This window comes from Cheilinus undulatus, linkage group 10, assembly GCF_018320785.1.
Source record: "Cheilinus undulatus linkage group 10, ASM1832078v1, whole genome shotgun sequence".
In the NCBI taxonomy this organism is placed as follows: Eukaryota; Metazoa; Chordata; class Actinopteri; order Labriformes; family Labridae; genus Cheilinus; species Cheilinus undulatus.
The window spans coordinates 47,913,684-47,941,211 of record NC_054874.1 but is presented as its reverse complement, the minus strand read 5'-3'; the positions used below and the strand labels follow the sequence as shown (position 1 = coordinate 47,941,211).

At 43.2% G+C, this 27,528-nt stretch overlaps 1 protein-coding gene across 2 annotated transcripts in view; it reads right to left on the bottom strand.

Annotated features, from left to right (window-relative positions):
- Positions 1 to 280: 280 nt before the first annotated feature.
- The window catches only part of tgfbi (transforming growth factor, beta-induced), a 36,770-nt gene continuing 9,522 nt past the window's right edge, over positions 281 to 27,528 (bottom strand). Inside the window, exons 3-17 of one of the 2 annotated variants that reach the window (XM_041797612.1) lie at positions 21,885 to 21,949; positions 21,504 to 21,661; positions 21,263 to 21,427; positions 20,791 to 20,937; positions 20,563 to 20,704; positions 20,272 to 20,484; positions 19,503 to 19,640; positions 18,017 to 18,159; positions 11,148 to 11,284; positions 9,274 to 9,404; positions 7,517 to 7,641; positions 3,952 to 4,054; positions 3,220 to 3,287; positions 3,105 to 3,132; positions 281 to 1,871 (exon numbers count right to left, since the gene is read on the bottom strand). In XM_041797612.1, the coding sequence (XP_041653546.1) occupies positions 1,810 to 1,871; positions 3,105 to 3,132; positions 3,220 to 3,287; positions 3,952 to 4,054; positions 7,517 to 7,641; positions 9,274 to 9,404; positions 11,148 to 11,284; positions 18,017 to 18,159; positions 19,503 to 19,640; positions 20,272 to 20,484; positions 20,563 to 20,704; positions 20,791 to 20,937; positions 21,263 to 21,427; positions 21,504 to 21,661; positions 21,885 to 21,949 (1,825 nt within the window). In that variant the 3' untranslated portion in view covers positions 281 to 1,809. The remainder of the gene's footprint in view (positions 1,872 to 3,104; positions 3,133 to 3,219; positions 3,288 to 3,951; positions 4,055 to 7,516; positions 7,642 to 9,273; positions 9,405 to 11,147; positions 11,285 to 18,016; positions 18,160 to 19,502; positions 19,641 to 20,271; positions 20,485 to 20,562; positions 20,705 to 20,790; positions 20,938 to 21,262; positions 21,428 to 21,503; positions 21,662 to 21,884; positions 21,950 to 27,528) is intronic. The other variant, XM_041797614.1, reaches the window with a different exon arrangement.

Genomic DNA, 27,528 nt, shown 5'->3' with positions numbered 1-27,528 from the left:
TGAGGCATTCACTGACCACATTCACTGTGTAAAAAGCAGCTTTGTTTCTGTTGGCCTGCTCTGCTGCTGGGCTCACCTGGACCACATTAATATTTCATAACGCTAAGGAGCACAGAGGGAGCGTGCATGTGAAGGAAACGTGCACGGATCAGGCGTGATTTAAGTCGGCGTGACGGCTGTGACGCGTGGACGCTCTGCAGCCTTTTTACAGACCCACAGAGAGGGGCCCTGACCCCGGTCTGAACCCCGGGACCTGGACCACAGACACAAAGGAGACTGGTGGTGGTTTCAGAGCTAATGCTCAGCTTTATTTTTTACAAAAATCCTCAAAAATCTCCACTCAGGTTTTATTTTGGAGCTCAGGCCTGCGACATGCTGCAGGGACACACAAACAGAGTACACAACAACACAAACACACACTTTACACAACTGCAGGTCAGATCTAGATGATTTTTACAGTAAAAACATACAAAAGTATTTATAAAAATGGGATTTTTTCTTTTTACTCCACAAGCTGAAAAATCCTCCTCACATCCTCCCACACTGGTGAGCAAACTACACTTCCCAGAATGCATTTCAACAGACTCAAAGATGCTATAAAAATGTAAAAGCAGTCAAAACTCATACATGGATTTTATTTTCCTGCAGTTAAAATGTGAAACACGCCTAGATGTGTTTTATAGAAACGTGAATACGGCTTTAACAAACTTTATATGATAATGATGATGATGATGATGATGATGATAAGGGTGCATTTCACTCACGCTCACACTGACTGAGCCTGACAGACAAAACGGAGGGCTAAAAGTTACACTGAGGGGACGTTTATTTAACATTCAGTCATTCAGAAATCAAACGCATTTCAACACGGTCTGATATCAGCCTGACTCAGATGGGGTCTGGAGTCTTCATCTGAACTGGACTGGTCCTGCTGATACTACACGTACTGGCTCTCATTATAGACCGCCCCTTTAACAGACGTGATCAGCTGTTTCCTGCTAGTAAACTAGAATCATAGTTTTATTTATGTCCATAAAAGGCGGACATAAATAAAAATCATCCTCCCTCCTCGCCATGTCCACCAACTGCCATCGTACTTTGGCAAAAATGGAGGGAAAAAGTGCCCAACATCCCCAGCTTCACAAACATTCCATCCTCTGCCTTTGATGACATCATCCTCTAAAATGATGTCATCAAAGCTTATAAAACATTCCAGTCTTGCCTTTTTCCAACTATTCCTCATCTTTCTGCAAAAATGGAGGGAGAAAACCCCCAACTAACATTCCATCCTCTGCCTTTCACATACAGGCCTGTCTAGGACCCCAGTTTTCATCCCAGTCTAACAGTACCCACTAGATTTTTTGTGTAAATAGTGGATCAGTCTGTCCTTTAATAGTTTATGAAACATGAGGGAGAAAAGCAGTGAAAGAGGCACAGCTAGCCTGTTAGCATGTAGCTAATAAAGAGATGATGGATGGTCTGTGATTAGAATCAGAGTTTTGATATCAGACTGGTTGTTAGAACACTCAGTGTCATCAGCTTGGTCTCTGAATGACTGAAATGCACCGTTAACGCACTAATACTAATGAGTGTGGTTTTTTTTTTGTTCCCTCCTTGAATCTCTGCTGTTTTTATCTAAAGTTCCTGATTGAAACATTCCTCTAATCTCAGCTCACAGTTGACAGTGTTGGAGGACTTCAGGGGATTTTTCCTCTTCTATCTGGAATGTTTGACTCTTGTGATGAGAACATGTGTTCTTTGGTTCCTCGGATGTTCCGTTCCACGTCTTCTTCTTCTTTCTCTGTAGTTTCACTGACTTTTGCTCATTGTCCCTCTGGAATGACTCCGGACCACCTTCTGGAAAAGATCATCTAGAGAAAAGACCACAAACATCAGAGAAAGTCCTGGAACCCTTTATGACATAGTCTAACTACATCTGCCACTCTGATGTATTTGAACATCATAGCTTATGAAATACTGAAGTGTCAGTCCAGCAGACGTTTACACAGATTTATCAGAATGTCTCTCCTGCTTTATTTCTAAAATTTAATTTGGCTTTTCTCCCCATTCAGAGAGGACAGGAGAGGAGATGAAGGAGAGACAGAGGAGGAGATGAAGGAGAGACAGAGGAGGAGATGAAGGAGAGACAGGGGAGGAGATGAAGGAGAGACAGAGGAGATGAAGGAGAGACAGAGGAGGAGATGAAGGAGAGACAGAGGAGGGGATGAAGGAGAGAAAGAGGAGGAGATGAAGGAGAGACAGAGGAGGAGATGAAGGAGAGACAGAGGAGGAGATGAAGGAGATACAGAGGAAGAGATGAAGGAGAGAAAGAGGAGGAGATGAAGGAGAGAAAGAGGAGGAGATGAAGGAGAGAAAGAGGAGGAGATGAAGGAGAGAAAGAGGAGGAGATGAGGAGGACATGAAGGAGATACAGAGGAGGAGATGAAGAAGAGACAGAGGAGGAGGAGATGAAGGAAATACAGAGGAGAATGGTGGGAAGGGGAGAATGACATGCAGGAAAGAAGCCACACGCTGGATCTGAACATGGCCAAACATGGGTGACCCGCTCTGAAGAAAACAGGTTATAGTCATGGGACTAAGACAAGGACCGAGACCAGGAGTAAGACCAGAATTAATCCAGGACTAAAACCAGAACTCAGACCAGAACTAAGACTAGGACTAAGACCAGGACTACTATAATTATCATATTACTATCTGTCCTGAGGGTCAGGTCTGAGCTTGGGAAGAAGGCTCTCTAGTTTGCTGCTCCCTCTAGCTGGAACGACCTACAGAAAGATTTAAAACTTGGTGATCTGTGCTCACTGGATCCTTTAAATGGATCCTAAATGATTTGGGGCAGATGCATGTGTCTGCAGATGTTTTGTCTGATGTATGATGTTCTGAACCCTGGAAATAGTTGTTATGTATAGCCTACTTGTTGTTTTGAGTTGGGATATGTGTTTTTATGTCTGTTGTAATTATGTTACTGTGTTGCTGCCTTCTTGGCCAGGACACTCTTGGAAAAGAGATTTCTAATCTATGAGTCTTTTCCTGGTTAAATAAAGGTTAAATTAAAAAAATAATAAAAATGTTCTTAGACTCACCATTCCTGAAGCCCCTGGAGTTGGCCTGCTGCGACAATAACAGGATAGAGTTAATCAGAGGTCAGGAATAGAAGCGGATCATTGTCATATTTAGAGTTCAGATCTGATTTCTTACCCTGGTTAAAGCCGCTGTCCAGAGTGGAGCTGCAGGTCCATCGGCCTGTTCTCGCTCCACCTTAGGAGCTGCAGACGCACAAACACAAATACACAGTTATAAAAACACAAACTATCAGTCTGTGTTCTGCAGCGTCTCTGTCTCCTCCAGTGTGAGGTAGCATCCTTCTAAAGGAGCGTCTGTTTCTGGGGTACATGCTGAGAGAAGTCATGCATTCAGGCTTTTACACACCAGATGTGTTTATGTGTATGATGTGTTTGCAGGGTTTTTTTTTCCAATGCAAGCTTTCAGACCATGAATGTCATTTAACAGGGCAAATTTACAGCTTCTATTTCTTTGTATCACAGACATTTTTTCAAAAGTTTCATCCCTGACAAGCTCACATCTGACCAATCAGAGTTTAGCAGCAGACATAAAAGAAAAATAAAACAAAGCACGGAAATAAACACAGAAATAAACATGGAAATAAAACCTGCCCTTGGACCTGTCAGAAAGTTCTGATTTGTTTTGGAAAATAAAAAAACAAAAAAGGGGCAGTTTCTAGTTTTCTGTTTCTCTTTGTTCATTTCCACAAAGGGCCAAAAAAGTTTTTCATCTTTTTGGTTTTGTGTCCTAATCAAGGAGGAAGCTCAATGAACAGAACGCTGGTGATGTAACATTACTTTCCCAACACCACACATAAAGGTAAAAAAGGAAGATTTCATCCAGACACTAAGTGGTACTGTGACTCACGCAGAGGTCTGACGATGCTGTTGATGGCATGGACAACTCCATTGGTGGCCATCAGGTCAGCTTCAGCCACGGGGATCCTGTTGATGTAGACAGTGTAGTTCCTCTGAAACGGAGGGGACAGGTGAGATATGGACCCAGGACAGAGGACAGGTGAGATATGAACCCAGATTAGAGGACAGGTGAGATATGGACCCAGGACAGAGGACAGGTGAGATATGAACCCAGATTAGAGGACAGGTGAGATATGGACCCAGGACAGAGGACAGGTGAGATATGGACCCAGGACAGGTGAGATATGGACTCAGAACAGATAACAGATGAGAAATGGACCCAGGACAGAAGACAGGTGAGATATGGACCCAGAGCAAAGGACAGGTGAGAAATGGACCCTGTTCAGAAGACAGGTGAGATATGGACCCAGAACAGAGGACAGGTGAGATAAAGACCCAGAACAGAGGACAGGTGAGATATGGACCCAGAACAGAGGACAGGTGAGATATGGACCCAGAACAGAGGACAGGTGAGATAGGGACCCAGAACAGAGGACAGGTGAGATATGAACCCAGATTAGAGGACAGGTGAGATATGGACCCAGGACAGGTGAGATATGGACTCAGGACAGAGGACAGGTGAGATATGGACCCAGGACAGAGGACAGGTGAGATATGAACCCAGAACAAAGGACAGGTGAGATATGGACCCAGGACAGAGAACAGGTGAGATATGGACCCAGGACAGAGGACAGGTGAGATAGGGACCCAGATTAGAGGACAGGTGAGATATGGACCCAGGACAGAGGACAGGTGAGATAGGGACCCAGAACAGAGGACAGGTGAGATATAGACCCAGATTAGAGGACAGGTGAGATAGGGACCCAGGACAGAGGACAGGTGAGATATGAACCCAGATTAGAGGACAGGTGAGATATGGACCCAGGACAGAGGACAGGTGAGATATGAACCCAGAACAAAGGACAGGCAAGATATGGACCCAGGACAGGTGAGATATGGACTCAGAACAGATAACAGATGAGAAATGGACCCAGGACAGAAGACAGGTGAGATATGGACCCAGAGCAAAGGACAGGTGAGAAATGGACCCTGTTCAGAAGACAGGTGAGATATGGACCCAGAACAGAGGACAGGTGAGATAAAGACCCAGAACAGAGGACAGGTGAGATATGGACCCAGAACAGAGGACAGGTGAGATATGGACCCAGAACAGAGGACAGGTGAGATAGGGACCCAGAACAGAGGACAGGTGAGATATGAACCCAGATTAGAGGACAGGTGAGATATGGACCCAGGACAGGTGAGATATGGACTCAGGACAGAGGACAGGTGAGATATGGACCCAGGACAGAGGACAGGTGAGATATGAACCCAGAACAAAGGACAGGTGAGATATGGACCCAGGACAGAGAACAGGTGAGATATGGACCCAGGACAGAGGACAGGTGAGATAGGGACCCAGATTAGAGGACAGGTGAGATATGGACCCAGGACAGAGGACAGGTGAGATATGAACCCAGATTAGAGGACAGGTGAGATATAGACCCAGATTAGAGGACAGGTGAGATAGGGACCCAGGACAGAGGACAGGTGAGATATGAACCCAGATTAGAGGACAGGTGAGATATGGACCCAGGACAGAGGACAGGTGAGATATGAACCCAGAACAAAGGACAGGCAAGATATGGACCCAGGACAGGTGAGATATGGACTCAGAACAGATAACAGATGAGAAATGGACCCAGGACAGAAGACAGGTGAGATATGGACCCAGAGCAAAGGACAGGTGAGAAATGGACCCTGTTCAGAAGACAGGTGAGATATGGACCCAGAACAGAGGACAGGTGAGATAAAGACCCAGAACAGAGGACAGGTGAGATATGGACCCAGAACAGAGGACAGGTGAGATATGGACCCAGAACAGAGGACAGGTGAGATAGGGACCCAGAACAGAGGACAGGTGAGATATGAACCCAGATTAGAGGACAGGTGAGATATGGACCCAGGACAGGTGAGATATGGACTCAGGACAGAGGACAGGTGAGATATGGACCCAGGACAGAGGACAGGTGAGATATGAACCCAGAACAAAGGACAGGTGAAATATGGACCCAGGACAGAGAACAGGTGAGATATGTGGACCCAGGATAGAGGACAGGTGAGATAGGGACCCAGATTAGAGGACAGGTGAGATATGGACCCAGATTAGAGGACAGGTGAGATAGGGACCCAGGACAGAGGACAGGTGAGATAGGGACCCAGATTAGAGGACAGGTGAGATATGGACCCAGATTAGAGGACAGGTGAGATATGGACCCAGGACAGAGGACAGGTGAGATAGGGACCCAGATTAGAGGACAGGTGAGATATGGACCCAGATTAGAGGACAGGTGAGATATGGACCCAGGACAGAGGACAGGTGAGATATGAACCCAGATTAGAGGACAGGTGAGATATAGACCCAGATTAGAGGACAGGTGAGATAGGGACCCAGGACAGAGGACAGGTGAGATATAGACCCAGGACAGAGGACAGGTGAGATATGGACCCAGGACAGAGGACAGGTGAGATATAGACCCAGATTAGAGGACAGGTGAGATAGGGACCCAGGACAGAGGACAGGTGAGATATGGACCCAGATTAGAGGACAGGTGAGATATGGACCCAGGACAGAGGACAGGTGAGATATGGACCCAGAACAAAGGACAGGTGAGATAGGGACCCAGGACAGAGGACAGGTGAGATATGGACCCAGGACAGAGGACAGGTGAGATAAAGACCCAGGACAGAGGACAGGTGAGATAGGAACCCAGAACAAAGGACAGGTGAGATAGGGACCCAGGACAGAGGACAGGTGAGATATGAACCCAGAACAGAGGACAGGTGAGATATGGACCCAGAACAGAGGACAGGTGAGATATAGACCCAGTTCAGAGGACAGGTGAGATATAGACCCAGAACAGAGGACAGGTGAGATATGGACCCAGAACAGAGAAAAGGACAGGTGAGATATAGACCCAGAACAGAGGACAGGTGAGATATGGACCCAGAACAGAGGACAGGTGAGATATAGACCCAGAACAGAGGACAGGTGAGATATGGACCTAGAGCAAAGGACAGGTGAGATATAGACCCAGAACAGAGGACAGGTGAGATATGGACCCAGAACAGAGGACAGGTGAGATATAGACCCAGAACAGAGGACAGGTGAGATATGGACCTAGAGCAAAGGACAGGTGAGATTAGGACCCAGAACAGAGGACAGGTGAGATAGGGACCCAGAACAGAGGACAGGTGAGATATGGACCTAGAGCAAAGGACAGGTGAGATTAGGACCCAGAACAGAGGACAGGTGAGATTAGGACCCAGAACAGAGGACAGGTGAGATATGGACCCAGAACAGAGGACAGGTGAGATATAGACCCAGAACAGAAGACAGGTGAGATATAGACCCAGTTCAGAGGACAGGTGAGATACGGACCCAGGACAGAGGACAGGTGAGATAGGGACCAAGATCAGGTTAGGTAGAGACTTGTTTATATCAGAGTACTGACCATGCCCAGCTCCAGCCTTTCTCCCTGCAGAGGCTTCAGTCTGGTATGAGAGCTGACCCCCCCACTGACCAGCATGCCCTCCCCCAGGTGATACCTGAGCAAGGAGGACAGCTCCGCACGGTTACCTAGGAGACAGAGACATGAACAGGTAAACATCTTTCTGTATTACTGATCTGAACGTCATTACAGAGCTACCGGCCTGGATAAGAGGAAGAAGAATGGATGGATGAGTAATTATGAAGTCTTCAGTACTGATGAACCCTCCCTCTGACTCTGTAGTCCTTATTTTAAATGAACCAAAGTGTGATTTTATTCCTCAGTGTGTGTTCAGATTCTGTTTACTCATAAAGTTTATTGTAGTGGTGCTATTGTCTAAATTTAGTCTCTCCTGTGGTGTTCCTCTCACCTCTTTCACAGCTTTGTGCTTTTATAAGTCCTCAAAGTATCTTTCACTCTGCTCACACTTTATAAAAACTTGATTCAATAATTAACTCTGAGTCACTAAATAAATGTTTCTGTGGAATCAGCAAAACCAGGACCTGCATGAGAATCACTGAGAACAGCAGAAAAACACAGGGAAGGGGTCTGTGGGTGGGTTAAGGTAGTAGAGGGCTGTGGGCTGGTTAAAAGTAGGTGTCTGTGGGCTGGTTAAGAGTAGAGGTCTGTTGCTGGGCTAAGAGTAGGGGTCTGTGGGTGGGTTAAGAGTAGGGGTCTGTGGCTGGGCTAAGAGTAGGGGTCTGTGGCTGGGATAAGAGTAGAGGTCTGTGGGTGGGTTAAGAGTAGAGGTCTGTTGCTGGGCTAAGAGTAGGGGTCTGTGGCTGGGTTAAGAGTAGAGGTCTGTGGGTGGGTTCAGAGTAGGGGTCTGTTGCTGGGCTAAGAGTAGGGGTCTGTGGGTGGGTACAGAGTAGGGGTCTGTGGGTGGGTTAAGAGGAGGAGTCTGTTGCTGGGCTAAGAGTAGGGGTCTGTGGGTGGGTTCAGAGTAGGGGTCTGTTGCTGGGCTAAGAGTAGGGGTCTGTGGTTGGGTTCAGAGTAGGGGTCTGTGGGCAGGTAATGAGTAGGGGGCTGTGGGAAAGTTAAAAGTAGGGGATTGTGGTTGGGTTAAAAGTAGGGGGCTGTGGGTGAGTAAAGGGAGAAGAGGGCTGTGGGTAGGTTAAGGGAGAAGAGGGCTGTGGGTGGGTTAAGGATAGGGGTCTGTGGGTGGGTAAAGAGTAGGGGTCTTAGGGTGGGTTAAGGATAGGGGTCTGTGGGTGGGTTAAGGGAATAGAGGGCTGTAGGTGGTTTAAGGATAGGGGGCTGTGGGTCGGTTAAGGACAGGGGTCTGTGGGTGGGTCAAGAGTAGAGGTCTGTGGGTGGGTTCAGAGTAGGGGTCTGTGGGTGGGTTCAGAGTAGGGGTCTGTGGGTGGGTTCAGACTAGGGGTCTGTGGGTGGGTCAATAGTAGGGGTCTGTTGGTGGGTCAATAGTAGGGGTCTGTGGGTGGGTTAAGATAGGGAACTGTGGGTAGTGTAAGAGTAGGGGTCTGTGGGTGGGTCAATAGTAGGGGTCTGTGGGTGGGTTAAGATAGGGAACTGTGGGTAGTTTAAGAGTAGGGGTCTGTGGGTGGGTCAATAGTAGGGGTCTGTGGGTGGGTTAAGATAGGGAACTGTGGGTAGGTTAAGAGTAGGGGTCTGTGGGTATTTTAAGAGTAGGGGTCTGTGGGCGGGAATGTTCAGATCAGACATCAGCTGATGAAAACCTGAACAGACAAACATGAACTCACGCATCAGCTTGTTGAGCTCAGGTGGAGGCATGGCACTGAAGGCATCGTTAGTGGGAGCAAAGAAGGTGAGCGCCCCCTGCTGGTTCAGGAGCTCGGTCATCCCTGCGGTCTGGATGGCTCCGACCAAGAGGCTGAAAGAAGGGAAGGGTTTGATTTAAAACACCAAAAAAACGCTTCCTTCCTTAAACTATAGACCAGAATGTACACTGAAGATCTGCCTCTGATGAAAGTGGTCCAGGTTATAAATGTCGTCCTATGGACTGGATCAGAAATGTGATATCGACCAGGAGAGTTCCTGGGATTCTGCTAGAGCTCCAGCTAGGTCTTCTGCTGGTTTGGTTACGCGGGCTGCAGCTAACAAGAGAGCCATGCCATTGTAGCCCCCAGCATATGGACCAGGTCCTGAAAATAACTGGTTCTTCCCCTGAACCAGCAAGAACTTAGTGCCAAGTTAGATCCAGTTCTTCAATAGTCAAAAACCCTTGAATTCACGCTGACAGATTAAAAAAATGCAGAAAACCCAACATGTCCCCAAAAATAATAATAATAGAGTTTAAGAGTCAGTGTGCAAACAGAGTTATTCATTTAGGATGAAAAAACAAGCCTCCATGAGCTCAGGCCTCAGAGCCCAGCTGTCACCATCAGAGGTAGTAAAATACACATGTTAGAGAACACGTGTAGTTTATACAGATGTTAATGTGATGGATATGTGAGCAGGAGCATGTCCAGACTCATAGAGGATCATAAACCGAGCTGCTAAAACAAATCTAAGACGATTCAGGAGACTCAGAGGACTTCACAGACATCAACCTTTTTTCTGATTCAGTCATTAAACTCAGACAGCTGGAGCTGATGGTGAACTCCTGCAGGAGGAGGAGGAGGAGGAGTCTGGTAAAACCATCATAGCTGATCTCTACAGTCTCATAATTAAATCATTAAAACGCCTCTGAACACGCTGACTCATCGCATGGAACTACATCCACCAACCAGAGACCCCCTGATGTTGTGGAGGCATCACCATCTATACACATTAACAGGATTTAGCTGTTTCAGTCATTCAGCTACAGGGCAGGAATCCTGAATTCTCCATGTGGACTCACCTCAGTCTGTCCTGATAACAGTCTGACATCTGACAACAAGAGCTGGCATCATTCTAGTCACAACCTTCTGTTCTACAACAACTATATGTTCCAGAGACGACATTCTGTTCTATACACAACTCTATTGTCCAGACACAACATTCTGCTCTATAAACAACACTATAATCCATATAAACAACTATACGTACCAGACACAACTTTCTGTTCTATAAACAACTAAGCTATGTTCTAGACTCAGCCTAGGGTTCATTTTAGACACGTCAATTTAAACATAACACAAATATGCTTTCTATCATGTCAGGAACTTCCACAGACATTGACTAGTACTCACTGTTCCTGTTGCAGAAATGCTCATTCATGCCTTTATCACTTCTTGTCTGCATTATTTAAAGTGTTCTAGGTGGGGTACCCAGCACAGCCCTGGACAGGCTACAGTTTGTGCAGACCAGAGCTTAAGTCCTGTTCTCTGGTAATGGTTCTTCTCCAGCTCCACAGGTTCCTGGTCATTCCATATCACTCACATAATCCTCCACTCATAAATCTCTGCACGGCCTCGCTGTCCTGTACCTTTCGAGCCTCCTCTTCTGTACTCATTCCTTAACCCTCCAGGCCTTGGACACTGATCTGCTCTCTGTGCCCCACACCTACGTGCTGACTTTTGGGAGCCTCTACATGGTTTCAAAAACTCTCAAACACACACCTTTGACTCGGCCTTGGTTGACTTGCATCATCTTTCTTTGTTTGCCCAGTTTTCTCAGACCAACATGGACTCACCTGAAGCGATCGTCAGCCTTCAGCACGTCCATCACCGTCCCCATCGGTGGAGTCAGCACTTTGTCCACAGTGAACATGGTGGCATATCGTCCTGTCTTATCATGGGCAGCGATGCAGGCGTTCTCGATGCAGATGTTCTAAGAACACAGAGAGGAAGGAGAACATTAAATGAGGGAGAGGAGGAGAGGACAGCTGAGACCCAGTTTACACCAAACATCAACATCCAGGCTGCATAAATCAGAAACATGTGGGAATCATTAATGTGTAGATTGTGTCGATGCAACTCAGGTAATACTAAAGACGGTCTAGCATCTGAGGTCTAGGACGCCTTCATCTGGACTGAATTGGTTGTGTTCAAACATAGACAGACTGAGCAGAAAAGTGGGTGGAACTGGTGAGGAGCAAGGGTTTCCAACTAAGGTCTACTATTTGGCAAAACTGGAAGGAAAAGCCCCAAAAATACCTGGCTGCACAAACATTCCTTCCTCTGCCATTGATGATGTCATCCGTAAAGGCCTATAAAACATTTCATCCTTGCCTATGAAAAATGATGTCATCCTTAGAACCACATAAAACCTCCCATCCCTGAATTAAAATGATAACATCATCCATTGAAGCAAAAAAAAAAAAAAAAAAAAAAAATCCATCCTTGCCTTTAAAAGACGATGCCATCCTTTAAAGCATATAAAACATTCTATTCTTGCCTTTAGGATATATTGTAATCATTTAGAGTCATTAAAACATTCCATCCTTGCCATTGAAGGATCATGTCATCCTTTGAAGCATATAAAACATTCCATTCTTGCCTATGAAAGATAATGTTGTCCTTAAAAAGCATATAGAACATCCCATTCTTGCCATTGGGAGATGATACCATTCTCTAAAGTTTATAAAACATTCCATCCTTGAATTGGAAAGTTGATGTCATCATGTATATCATGTAAAACATTCCCTCCTTGCATTTTAAAAATGATGTCATCATTCAAAGTCTATAAAACATTTCATTCTTGCCTTTTAAAAATGTCAGCATTCAAAGTCTAGAAAACATTCCATCCTTGCCTTTTAAATATGATGTCATCATTCAAAGTCTATAAAACATTCCATCTTTGCCTTTTAGAAATGTTAGCATCCAAAGTCTATAAAACATTCTACCTTTCCTTCTGCAAATGTCAGCATTCAAAGTCTATAAAACATTCCATCCTTGAATTGGATAGATAATTTCATCCTGTAAAGAACACAAAACATTCCATCATTGCTTTGAAAGATGATGTCATCTTTAAATTCCTGCAAAACATTCCATCCCTGCCTTTGAAACAGAATGTCATCCTGTAAAACTTTTAACCGTTCTATCCTTGCCTTTTGCATTCAAGCTTGCCTGTAGTCATATCAGCCATACCTCTAAATACAATCGATCCATCTTTAAACTGTAACAGGTACTCATCACATGACTGAGTTGTGCTGTTTACATAAATGAAGACAAAGACATGCCAGTTTTAGAAGAATAAATCTATAAATGATCGTATTCGGGTGTCTAGATCTTCTGTTTTGCTGGTGTAGTATCAATCAGGTATTGGTATTATTGGTATTATCTTCTGTTTCTATGGAAGTTTAAACTTTGGTGTCATGACAGCACATTTCTGAGCAATGATGGAGATCAAACTTTCTATTTTTTAACTAAAATCTCAAACACAGAGGGAGTGTGTCTGCTTGAATGGAAAACATCATGAAGTCATGAGAGACGGAACAAAGAGATCATCACAACGACATAACGATGTGACACAGCCAGAGTCTGGAAAGATTTAACAGGCGTGGGAAGCAGGAAGCCTCTTGTGGTCTGCAGAGTTCATTACTGAGCAGAAACGTGAACCACCCACGAGTCCGAGTCCAAGACCTGAGACATGTGGAGACACAGGGAGGCCAACAAAGACCAGGAGGGGTTTGAAACGTGCACAAAACTTCTGAATGATTCCCTGGAATATTGGAGGTGAGCTGCATGTGTGGATGCAAACAGCTGATGGATTTCACAGCCACTGTTCCTGGACTTCTTCCTGACAGAGTTAAAGTTCCACGTGAAGCCAGAGAGCCGATGTGAGAAAATATTCAGCAGCATTTAGCATATGCAAGGCAGGGTGGGGACATAACGTCATGTGATCTCTATGCACATAATGAAGCTGCTTTTTTATTTGCTCTGATTATCAGAACGTTCTTCTCTGTTCTTCAAGTGTTGACTGCAATAACTTCAAACTGCATGCAGCAATGATCAGACATGGCCTGAAATAAAAAAGACATTTGCATTTCTGAGAGCATGAAATAGTTGTTGCTACATAATCAAATAAATAATGCACTGTGACAATTGTCCAATATGGAAATTAAAAGGCAAATTCAGCCCAAAATCTGTTTCCACATCACGCATGAATGTTTTCTACTATCCCGGACAAGATTAACAGTTTTAACATATGACATAGTATTTCAAAGGCAAGGAGAGAATGTTTTATAGGCTTTACTGTATAACAATATTTCAAAGGCAAGTATGGAATGTTTTATAGGCTGTACTGTATAACAATATTTCAAAGGCAAGAATGGAATGTTTTATAGGCTTTACTGTATAACAATATTTCAAAGGCAGGAATGGGATGTTTTATAGACTTTAATTGATGGCATCATCTTTTAAAAGGCAAGGATGGAATGTTTTATAGGCTTTACTGTATAACAAAAATATCAAAGGCAAGAATGGAATGTTTTTTAGACTTTACTGTATAACATGTTTTCAAAGGCAAGAATTGAATGTTTATAGGCTTAACTGTATCCCAATATTTCAAAGGCAAGAACTGAATGTTTTATAGACTTTATCTGATGGCATCATCTTTTAAAAGGCAAGGATGGAATGTTTCATAGGCTTTACTGTATAACCAAATTTCAAAAGCAAGGGTGGAATGTTTTATAGGCTGTACTGTATAACAAAATTTCAAAGGCAAGAATGGAATGTTTTATAGGCTTTACTGTATAATAGTATTTTTAAAGGCAAGAATTGAATGTTTATAGGCTTAACTGTATAACAATATTTTAAAGGCAGGAATGGGATGTTTTATAGACTTTAATTGATGGCATCATCTTTTAAAAGGCAAGGATGGAATGTTTTATAGGCTTTACTGTATAACTAAATTTTAAAAGCAAGGGTGGAATTTTTTACAGGCTTTACTGTATAACAATATTTCAAAGGCTAGGATGGAATGTTTTATAGGCTGTACTGTATCCCAATATTTCAAAGGCAAGAATGGAATGTTTTATAGACTTTATCTGATGGCATCATCTTTTAAAAGGCAAGGATGGAATGTTTCATAGGCTTTACTGTATAACAAAATTTCAAAAGCAAGGGTGGAATGTTTTATAGGCTGTACCGTATAACAATATTTCAAAGGCAAGGATGGAATGTTTTATAGGCTGTACTGTATAACAATATTTCAAAGACAAGGATGGAATGTTTTATAGGCTTCCACCAATATCATAATCTTTCAAAGGCAAGGATGTAATGTTTAATAGACTTTAACAGATGATATTATATTTCACAGGCAAGGATGGAATGATTTAAAGGCTTTAAAGTATGACATTATATTTCAAAGGTAAGGATGGAAAACTGTACATGCTTTTATGGATGACATTTTATGTCAAAGGCAAGAATTGAATGTTTTATAGGCTGTTATGGATGACATATTTTAAAGCCAAGAATGGCATGTTTCTTTTATGCTTTAAAGGATAACATCATCTTCAAGGTAGAGGTTGGAACGCTGGCAAAGCTCTGGCTTTTTCTTTCCTTTTTTGCCATATAGTAAGCCATATTTGTCAATTTTTCTCAAATTGCCAACAAAGGTCAGTCAACATGAGGAGAGACTGTTGTATCTGTGTTCTAATTATGATAGAGAGAGATGAAGTGCTGTTGTTGGGTTTGTGTAACTTGGGTCAATATTGGTCTCTGCTCCGTGTGGACAGTAGAGTCCATCCTGCAACTATGGATGTTTTTATTTTTATATCAAAGACTCAAACATTGATCCTCGTCCTATGTCCACATCCTACTTTAGGACTCTACTCACTGATGAGAACACCATACTCAAGCACGGTTGTGTCCACATGTCCTCTGTACCATGAATATCTGACACCACCTCTACAAGCAGATTGGGCCTGAGTACATAGGCTTAAGTTGTCACTGTTTAAAGAACCAGTCTTTGTGTACTCTGATCCAGGACTTGGTCCCTGATGTGAAAACAGCCTAACACAGCTGTTGGTCTGCTGTGTGAGAAGACATCAGTTCCTCTCTTTGTGTCGTCTGTTGCCGGGTGGATCATGAAGACGATCCGTCTTCACTGGTCATAAACATGGTCTCTGTCTCATTAGTGGTGACCTCATGAGGTCAGAGAGTTTGTTTGAGGTCTGTTTGTAGTTAATGACTTTAACATGAATGAATGAGGATGATTTCTGAGTTCTGACTTTATGAAAAAAACATCAGACTTTTACATTTAAGAAGATTTGTTTTTAACAAAGAGACAGCTGGAGATGTGACTGAATGACCAGGAGGATAGTTACAGCGACCACATGATGTCATCAGATGATGTCATCAGATCATCCTGTAGGGACGTGAATCAGAAACGCCTGCAGAGACGAGCAGAGGGTTTAAAATCTGTCACATTAGTTGGAAAATATTTACTGAAAATACCACCAGAGAGGAGAAACAGCATATTCTCTGAACACGTACAAAACTTCCTCTGAGCTCGAAACGTGTTTCTGCTGATGAACCGACCAATAGGAAACAGGCAGAGGATGGACCAATCACATTAGCTCTGCCCATTGTTGCTGTGCTGTTCTCCAGGAGACACTGGCTTTGATCTCACTAAGAGAGTCCCAGCATTCTATCACATACACATACATGGTAAAAGTCTGAGAGCCAAAAATCATCATAGAACTTTAACAGTGATTATTAAAAAAAAAAAAAAATCAAATAAAGAAAGCAAAAAAGAATCCAGCATAAAAGGATGAAAGAGAAACCCTTAGTCTTCACCAGATCTACCAACCTTTCCAAAAGTTGCAAACTAACCTTCTGTTTACCAAAATGAAGGGAATAAAGCCCCCAACACACCCAGCTTCACCCGCACTCTCTCCTCTTACTATAAAGATGATGCCACCAAGGCTTATACAACATTCCATCCTCTGCATATAAAGATGACGTCATTTAAGCTTATACAACATTCCATCCTCTGCATATAAAGATGATGTCCTCATAGCTTCTACAACATTCCATCCTCTGCATGTAACGATGGCATCATCAAAGCTTATACAACATTCCACCCCTGCATATAAAGATGATGTCATCATAGCTTATAAAACATTCTGTGCACTGCAAATAAAGATGTCATTGAAGCTTATACAACATTCTGTCCTCTGCATATAAAGATGATGTCATCAAAGCATTTGAAACATTCCATCCACTGCCTTTGGACATGATCTCCTCATAGCTCATACAACATTCCATTCTCTGCATATAAAGATGATGTACTCATAGCTTATACAACATTCCACCTTTGAAGGTTCACCAGAAACATCAACTCCCCCTCCCCTTTCTGCAGTAGCATGTAGACCAGCAGTAGAAAGCACAGATAACTACATTGATGACAGACTTCCTACTTATGTTGATAAAGAAACTCAAATGCTGACACTGTCATGGTTCCTTGTTTTTGAGTTGTTTGTTCGTGTTTTCATCCTCTCTTCTGTTTCTAACTCTGTGTATGTTTTGAAATCGTCATTTTTGCCACTATTGTCTCCTCTAATCTTCTTGTCATCTTCCCCTCCTTGTGTGTTTTTGTATTATATTCCCACAGTTAGCTCTAGGGTTTTCTTTTATCATATTTTCATTTCAACCCCTATGTTCCCATTATCCTTGTGTTTCTTAGTATTTCTCAAGCAGTAGTGTATTATATTTAATGTGGGTTTTTCTAGAATGAATTGAAAAATATGCAAACTTGTTTTCTATACAATCTTCAACATATTTTTATTACCAAAGTTAACCAGTCCATTGTTGACAATAAAAATGAATACACTTCCAGCATCAGTACTGGATCAAATTTGGAAGTTTCACGCCTACAGGCGGCTTCAGCGAAACCAGGTTGATTCCGTTCTACATAGACAGCTCTCTCTCTCTGTGGAATATTTCAATTGCAGATCTGTTTGGTGATGAATCTATATAAAAAAGAACAAGTAAGCTCATAAACACGAAAATTGTGCAGAGAGAGATGTCACTACCTCTACTACTCACTATGATCATAAAACAATGGTGACTGAAGCAACAGTCAACTCTACAGTGGCTTTTATTTGTGCAGTCATCATGGATGTTTCAGCCTTCTGTTTAATATCCCTCAGACAGTTTAGGAACGTCTGATGTTGTGAAAGCTGGTCTGGTGTGGATTCAGAGGATTCTAACCGTCCTCATGTCTGTGGTCTGCCACAGTCCAACATCAGTTAAGTTTATGAAATTGTCTCATGCAGAAAACTGACATAAAAACATGAGAATCAGACTAAAAACCATCTGACAGTCATTGGGAAAATATCTATGATGATGGCTATTAGAGGATTTTTATTCCAGGAAGCAGATAATGGCCGCCTTTCTAACAAACTAAATCTGGTTTGATTTTACGGGAACAAACAGCTTCTGCTTTAGAAACCACAAGAATAAAACCAAAATTAAAGACTTGAAAACCACCAGAGCAGAGCAGCTCTGCAGCAGAGCAGTCTCAGATTCATGCAGCTGTTTGGTTGGAGAACAATTCTAATGTTTGTTCATCTTAAAGCAAATAAAACAAAAAGAAACACAGGCATCTTCTCACATTTCTGTAGACAAACACTCGGAGTCGGAGTCCTCCGAGCGTCTCCAGCTCCTGACCGTGGTACAGAGAGTTAGACGACAGCTGCTCCTTCAGGATGTGATTGGTCATCAGCTTCCTCAGGTCAGGGGTCATGGACAGGCTTCCTGTTACACAAACACACATACATGGGTGGGGTTGTCACAATGAAAAAACTTTAGAGGTTCATACATGATACTATTGCTTGCCTCCATGCTGCAGCAACTTTTGATCAGGTTTTAGTGTCCTAGATTTATGTTGCAGCAACTTTCATTCATGTTGCAGCAGCTTTCATTTAAGTTGCAGCAACTTCCATTCATGTTGCAGTAACTTTCATTGAAGTTGCAGCAACTTTCGTTCATGTTGCAGCACCTGTAATTCATGTTGCAGAAACTTTAATTCATGATGCAGCAGCTTTCATTCATGTTGCAGCAACTTTCGTTCATGTTGCAGGAACTTCCATTCACATTGCAGCAACTTTCATTCATGTTGCGTCAACTATCATTCGTATAACAGCAACTTTCATTCATGTTGCAGCAACTTCCATTCATGTTGCAGCAACCTTTATTTATAATGCAACAGTTTTCATTCATGTTGCAGCAACTTCCATATATGTTGTAGCTACATGTGTTCAAGTTCTGGTTTCCTTTGTTGTAACAGCAATTTTCATTCATGTTGCAACAACTTTCATTCATGTTGCAGCAAGTTCCATTCATGTTGCAACAACTTTCATTCATGTTGTAGCTACTTTCATTCGTGTCGCAACAACTTTTATTCATGTTGCAGCAACTTTTAAACATATTGTAGCTACTTGTGTTCAAGTTCTGTTTTCTTGTGTTGTTGCAGAAACTTCCATTCATATTGCAGCAACTTTTATTCATGTTGCAACAACTTTCATTTATGTTGTAGCTACGTGTGTTCAAGTTCTGGTTTCTTGTGTTGCTGCAGCAACTTTCATTCATGTTGCAGCAACTTTCATTCATGTTGCAGCTACTTGCATTCATGTTGCAGCAACTTGCATTTATGTTTTATTGCATTACTTTTCAGATATTACTGTGGTGTTTCAGATGTTGCTGTGGTCTTTCTGATATTGCTGTGTTGTTGTAGCTACTTATGTTGGTTTGCAGCTACTTGCATGTACGCTGCAGTTGTGGCTACACGTAAATGTGATGTATCTATTTGTGTTCAACTTTTGTGTCAATGTGAAACATGTTAAATATGCATCCATTTTTACAAGTTCAAGAAAAGCTGCTGCAACAAAGAGACAAAGAGTAGCTGTGGTCCATTCAGACTAAAAGTTAGGGTATTTATATCATCCGATTTTCACCACAGTCAGAGGAAGACTAGAAATCTGGTGTCATGACAACCCTCCATAAAAATACCCTTTAAAAAACACAAACTGTCCCTTTAAAGTCGGAAGCTGCTGTGAGGTCTGGTGCTGAGGTCCTGGAGGTCTGAGGTGAGGTGTTACCTTTAAAGGCTTCATCCAGAGGAGCCATCAGGGTCAGAGCCTCGGAGCCCGTCAGGTGGGGGGTCAGGCCCGCCTCCACAAACAGCCTGGCTGCTGTGGCAAGAGAGGATCCTTCAGCCAGCTCCAGGAGAACTTTAGCTGAAGAAACAAAACAGCAACAAGAATGAGATGTTTAAATCTGCTGCTTCTTTATAAACTAACAGTCCAGGTATTGTTAAATTTAAAAGAGGCACCCCAGTCAATAACAGAATAAATGACTTCTTAGAGTGACTCTGTGACTGTTGATGGCCATCAGAATGACTCTGTGACTGTTGATGGTCATCAGAGTGACTCTATGACTGTTGATGGTCATCAGAGTGACTCTGTGACTGCTGATGGTCATCAGAGTGACTCTGTGACTGTTGATGGTCATCAGAGTGACTCTATGACTGTTGATGGTCATCAGAGTGACTCTGTGACTGTTGATGGTCATCAGAGTGACTCTATGACTGTTGATGGTCATCAGAGTAGCTCTGTGACTGCTGATGGTCATCAGAGTGACTCTTTGACTGTGGATGGTCATCAGAGTGACTCTGTGACTGTTGATGGTCATCAGAGTGACTCTGTGACTGTTGATGGTCATCAGAGTGACTCTGTGACTGCTGATGGTCATTAGAGTGACTCTGTGACTGCTGATGGTCATCAGAGTGACTCTGTGACTGCTGATGGTCATCGGAGTGACTCTGTGACTGTTGATGGTCATCAGAGTAACCATGACAGTAATTATTACCTGAGTCTGGGATCAGCAGCTCGTTGATGTAGTGGACCACCCCGTTGGTTCCCAGCTGGTCCCTCTTGGTGATGATGGCCCTTCCGTTCAGGGTCATCTGGTCGCCGTCACAGCCGACCTCCAGTGTGGTCCCCTGCAGCGTCTCCATTGGAGTCCCTGACACGATGGACTCGGCACAGTGCATGGTCCTCAGGATGTGGTAGTTGAGCAGATCTGGGGGGCGGAGACATCAGAGTTGCATCATCAGTGTAACAACAGAAAGAACGAGTCATGGCGCCCCCTGCTGCTCACCTCTCAGAGCTACAGGGTCTCCCAGGATCCTGTTCAGGGTCTCCTTAGGGATCTTCTCAAAGGCCTCATTGGTCGGAGCGAAGATGGTGTACTGACCCTCGTTCTCCAACAGGGCGGTCAGTCCTGCGGCTGCCATCGCCGTCTGGACACAAACATGGAGCAGGAAGTGAAGGGGCGTGGTAACAGGAAATGTTCAGAATGGACTTATTGTTTGACAGGGACACTCACTCTCAGCGTCTCCAGGTCATCGTCGATGTCCAAGAGCGTGTTCACGTTGTTGGAGATGGCAGTGATGACACGGTCAACCACATGTACGATGCCGTTGGTGGCGTGTTGGTCAGGTTTGATGAGACGGGCACAGTTCACCGTCACAATCTGAGGAGAGAGGAGAAGAGCACCATCAAACATGGACCTTTTTATAGTCCCCTTATTTCCTTTAGGATCCAGAACAGGTTTATTTTTTCTGTGGTTAAATCCATGTTAGAATCTCTACCAGTAAAAGCAGGTCTGATCCAGACAGGAAGTCAGTTATCCTTAATTTAAGACAGGAGAAAATGAAACCAGAACAGCTTCATGATGCAAAAAAGAGGAATTTTGAAAAACCATGAAAGGCTGTGATTAACTGTGATTTACAGCAGAGACTATGAGAGTGAATCATGTGACAGCGCTGCTGAATAAACATGGTTAGAGAGGTACTGACTCCATTGGAGTAGTGGTGGATGTGGACGTGGAAATCCTGGTACATGGAGGCGAAGGATGACCCGTGTCTGAGCTCCTCGGAGGTCAGGCGCCGGTTTACCATGTGGTAATGAAGAGCATTGAGCAGCTCGATGTTCACGTTGCTGACCAGAGCATCCAGGATCTCCTGTAACGTTAAAAACATGGATCCCAGTGAGTGAGAGGTTTGGAGCCAGTTCTTCTTCAGGTGTTTTGGTACTCACGGTCGGCAGGGCAGCCCAGGCCTCATTACTGGGGGCGAAGAACGTGAAGCTCCCCGGCCCTTCAATTTCGTCCTTCAGTTTTGCTCGTTCTGAGTACATCTGCGTGGTGGAGGCTCCGACCACGCCAAGAGTGTTGTAGATGTTGACCAGAGGCAGCGCTGCAGACAAACACAGAAACGATGATACTGATGAGTCTGCTGCTGCTAAAATAAACCAGAGCCAATCCGTGTTTGTCTGCAGCTTCATCAACAACAAACAGACCAGGCAGAACACCCACAATGCATCTGTGAGGGACCACATGTCTGAGACAGTCTAGATGGTCTCTGGTTGGTAGATAGTCTGTGTTTGTTGTGTACAGTGTTATTGTTGTGGGGCTCATACCAGCAGGACAGCCTTTCTCTCCAGGAACCTTCTCATAGCCGGGACAGCACTCGTAGGTGATCACCCTGCAGCAGGAGAGGACACATGAGGATCATTTTCTACTTCCTGTTTTTATTAAACCATCATCATAAAGTCCTCTAACCCCCCCCACTCGCCGTCTTCCTGTCTGTAGGAAAACAGAAACCCCGTCAGACCAACCCTCTCAGCTCTGTCATGATCCACACGTTTCAGCCCCAGGAGCAAAAACCGTTCTGTCTATAAAACTCTGAGTTTCCACCTGAACAGCTCATAATATTTCTGCAGCAGCAGACTCATAAATTCCTGTCTGCATGTAATGATGCTAATAAAGTTATGTGCACAATAAGAGCGGGACAGGAGGATCTGCAGGTATCGTTTCCATGACGAGTGTTTGTATAAAGAGTTTTTGTTTCATGATCCACAGAAATGTTTACAGTCCCAACATTCCTTCAGCTCTGGGCCAGATCATTCTTAGGACATTGCTGGACTCACATCGGCTCATATTTATCATATTTGACCTTCTGTGACATTCAGCCAGCAGGGGGCTCTCAACCAAAACAATAACAAAAGAAGACGTCCCTAGCGCCATTACCCACAAAAGGAGAAAACTGTGAACAGTGGTGGGCCTTCCCAGGAAAGGTCGGCCTACCAAAATGACTCCAAGAGCGAAAGTTGCTGCAATGGACAGCTCATCCAGGAGTTAGAGCCCAGAACAACATCTAAAGATCCTCAAAGGTCTAGGTGGACTGTTTTATAACCCTTGATGACATCATCATCAAAGCCAGAGGACGAATTTTTGCAGATTTTTTTTACCAAATAGTCAACTATAGTTGGAAACTTCTGGAAAGTGAGTGGAACAGGCAAGGAGTGAGGGTATCCCTTACTTTTCTAGAAGTTTCCAACAAAGGACAGTTAACATGAGGGAGAGACTGTTGGTGTAAACAATAGTGGTGCTGCTCACAGAAACAGATAATAATGCCTCTTTACAGCCATGGTGTGTCTTTTTAAATAAAGTTATGTGATGATTCATGGACCAGATTGCAACATGGAAATGGAACAAGAATCAGGAACTGACCTCTGAGTGTTTAGCAGAATAGAGAAGAGCTAAAATGCCGATATAACAAAAATACTGTTGTAATGTTATGAACAGCAGAGATTCATCAGGTTTAAAAACAGGAACGGGTAGATCTGGACTCACTGTAGACTCAAAGACTGCCGTGACCAAACGGTTCAGACAGGAGCTTTGCAAGATGGATTTGCCAGGAAACGGGCATATCCATCTGCTTTGCAAGGTTATCCTCCAACAGGATGAGCCCAAATACAGAGCTAAAAACAGCCAAGAACAGCTAAGAACCAAACAGTGGACTCTAAGTCCTGATCTAAATCCTAGTGAACATCTGTGGAAGGAGCTGAAACATGCAGTCTGGAGAAGGAACCCTTCAACCCTGAGACAGCGGGGGCAGTTTGATCACCTGGAGTAGGCCAAAATACCTGGGACAGGTGCAGAAGTCTGACGATGAGTTACAGAAATCACTTTAAGTGCAGTGATTGTGTCTGCAGATTTAGTCTGACTTAAGTTGTGCGGTATAACTAATGGTTTTAGTGGTCGAGGGACTTATCGGGGTAGAGGGGTACCAAAATGAAGCATCAGTTTCTGTGCTGCTTTTTTTGGTGCTCTGTCATTGATGAGTTACCCATGATCCCTCTCTTTCTGCTCTCACACGTGTCGCTGCTGAAATGTGTGTTTACTGACACACGTGTATGTGTGGAATCGAAGCGTGCAGGCTGAGAGAAGAGCCCTTTGTGACTTCCTGTAGAGATTTCCATAATAAAAGTGTGTGAGCCGTCTGGGCTCATAAAGCTCATTTCCTGTGAGAGAAGAAGAATCTGCTGCCAGGCACTGACGGGGGGAGGTGGGGGGGCACCAACTGCCAGGAATAACACCACCAACTCCACCAGCTTCCACTTCCTGTCCTCTACAAAATAAAACAGCCTTGCACAGTCAAAGCTAAGTGACTGACAGGAGGCAGCGGGTCAGGATGGGCAGCATCACATCCAGCACCCGGACCACCAGAACCAGCACCCCCCAGGGTGTGTCATCTCCTCACTGCTCTCCTCCCGCTACTCCAATGACTGCACCTCAGTGGACTCCTCAGTGAAACTCCTGAAGTTTGCAGACGACACCACTATCATCAGTCTGTGACTGTGATGAGTCTGCATACAGACAGGAGGTGGAACTGCTGATCCTCTGATGTGGTCAGAACCACCTGGAGCTGAACCAAGACTGTGGAGATGACAGTGGACTTTAGGAGGAGCCCCCCACCGAGGTACAGCAACAGAACAGCAGCTTCCTGTAATTATGGAGCAGGGGTATTCATTTTTAATTAATGTAGACATTTCAGAGAAGATTCTACATATGGTAGCTTTAAATTGGCTCATGTTTCAGGGATATAAATCTAGCTGCAGATGAAGGCTGCAGGCTGGAGTCACCACTGAATCCTAATGATGCTTCCTATTTTATAAAACCATTTTAATGTGCTGTTGATGAGTGGAGGAGAAACCTCAGCCCGGTATCACACTGACTAGAACCTAAATAGATGGAGAACGGCCCCGTGTCTGTCTAATGTGGGACTGATTATCAAACCAGATGGAAACTCGACTCCCGTTTGGTCTGCACATAAACAAAGATGGCCGCCGTGGATTTCTGACTAAACAAACAGAGCGAGGTCGCAGTAATTCAGGCGGTGGGGTTGAGGCGCTCCAGGGAAACGTTCCGGAAACTTCCAGCAGAGAAAAATGGTTGTTCAGGTTCAGTGTGCAGGCGTGTCTGAGATTCAGAGAGAGCTGAGAACACTCCAAAATAAACCCAGAACGTTTCTAAAGTCAGAGACAGAACCAGATTTATGACAGCAGGACATAATCTGAGGAGGGGTTGCACCGTTTTATTGAGGGTAAGATTGTCAACAGGCAGTTGCTAGAGGTCCAAGGTCAATTAAGGGCCTCATAGGGCAGACAAAGTGGCTCTTAATGTGGAATTTCTGCAATGACAGTACAAAGCCCCCCAAGGGGACCCCATCTGACAGCACTCACTCTCACTGCACTCAGGTCATGGGGATCTTTACAACAATACTAATGTCTGTCACTGACATAAGAACAAATAAATAGAAAATATAAATATGTGTGTGGAACTGGGAAGTGGGGTGGGCGGGATACGTTCAGTTTTCTTCTATTTAATCTTTCTCTTTGTTTATTATTTTCATTTTCTTATAAATGGATAAAATGGTTCACTTTTTATAGGTGCACTTTTATAACTAGTTAATAGTATACACAATTATTATTTTATTATTATTATTTAATATAATATAGCCTATATGGTGTAATAATGGTCATATGGTGAATTTAATTTTGTTAATTTATTTTTATTTTTTATTATTTCTTTCTTTATTTTTATTCTATCTATTATTTATTTATTTATTTAATTATTTTGGTCATTTGAATTAATTTATTTAAGCTTTAAAAGCATTACAATTGTCCTTTTCCTTTAACTTCTTATATGTTTACTTATCTTGTTTTGTTTTTGTTTTGTTTTTTGTTTTTTTGAAACATGCAAAAACTGTATATGCCAGAAGTGGATACTGTTTGTGTATTTTGCAATTGCTAATAAAACAATCTTAAAAAAAGAAAATGATGATTAAAAATAATAGAAAATGACTGAGGACATCGAAGGTTCAGAGTTTGGACTACACTGGTCTGATCACAGCTGATGTGTACAGCGAGTCACAAAAAAGCCTAACCTAACAACACTTTAAAGGATGATATCATCTTCAAAGGCAAGGATGGAATGTTTTATATACTTAAATGGATGACATCATCTTCAAAAACAAAGACGGAATGGTTTATACACTTTAAAGGATGATATCATCTTCAAAAACAAAGAGGGAATGGTTTATACACTTTAAAGGATGATATCATCTTCAAAGGCAAGGATGGAATGTTTTATATACTTTAAAGGATGACATCATCTTCAAAGGCAAGGATAAAATGTTTTATATACTTTAAAGGATGACATAATCTTCAAAAAAGAAAGAGGGAATGGTTTATAAACTTAAAAGGATGATATCATCTTCAAAGGCAAGGATGGAATGCTTTACACACCTTATAGGATGCATCAACTTCAAAGGCAAGAAAGAAATGGTTCTCACACTTTCAAAATGATGTCATCATTTAAAGTCTATGAAATGTTCAATACCTGTTTTTGAAGATGATGTCATCCATTTAGACAAGGATGGAATGGTTTATAGGCTTTGAAGATGATGTTACCCTTTAAAGTCTATTGAACATTCCATCCTTGACCTTGAAGATGATGTACTCCTTTCAAGGCATTGATGAAATGTTTTATAGACTTTGAAGCTGAGGTTATCCTTCTTTAAAACATTCCATCCTTGCCTTTAAAGATTATGTCATCATTTAAAGGCAAGGGAGGAATGGTAGACTTTCAAGGCTTGCATAATCTTTAAAGGCAAAGACAGAATGTTGGCGAAGCTGGGGATGTTGGGCGCTATTTCTTTTATTTTTTTCGTTAAATAGTAGACCATAGTTGGCATGTTTAGTGAAAGCCAACAGAGGACCGTCCACATAAAGGATGCTGGTATAACTTTTATTTTAATAATGATAAAGAGTTGAAGTCCTGGTTAGATCCAGTCTGAAACTGGTCTCAGTTCTGAGTCAAAGAACCAGTGTTATTCAGTGTAAGATTTCTGCTGACTGGTCAGTTTTTCAGGAGAGGAGGGCAGAGAGGGGGGAGTCCCAGGGGGAGGAAAGGGAGCCGTGGGGGGGAGTCAGGGGTCTGTGAGTTATGAGGAGTTATGAGTCTTCCTTCTGTTGACCTCTGACCTCCTGATCCTGGTCCACAGAGACCCACTGACACACAAACACTTCAAACACCCCCCATAAATCTAATGAAGCAGTCAGATAAGAGCCGAGTGTTTCCACAGACCGCTCCGTGGGGGGGTGAGAGTCCTCAAACAAACGTCCTTAGAAACTCTCACTTCCCCTTTTTTTTCCAGTTTCCCGTTCGGAGCTGAAAGAATCCGTTTGTGAGAAAATTCATCTGAACTCTGAGCAACATCTGACATCCTGAACACTCAATAACAGACTCATAAAAGCTCTGAAATGTGAACAAATATACAAACATGAACATTTACAGTCAGAGACACAGGGAGGGGGACAGGAAAGGGACGGGGTCTAAAGCCATCAGGTAGCTTAAAGTCTGCAGACACCAGGAGTGTATGGAGTCAGTTTTGTTACAAAACGTGTTACTAGAATGCATATTTACTGTGTTTGCACACATATTTACAAAACCTCTCTCTGCATCATCTGAAGCAACCAATAGAAAACAGATTTAGGATGGACCAATCAAGTTAGCCCTCTAGAATCACAACATACACACACACACACACACACACACATTATCTCAGTTCAAGCCCTAAAACTCCAACTCAGTTCCTCCTACAGACTTCATTTAGGCTTTAAAAAGTGAAATAATTATTCAGTTATTTATGCTGGACTCACGTTTTTTCTGTCTTTTACAGATTTTTAATGATTACTGTTAAAGTCTGATGATTAT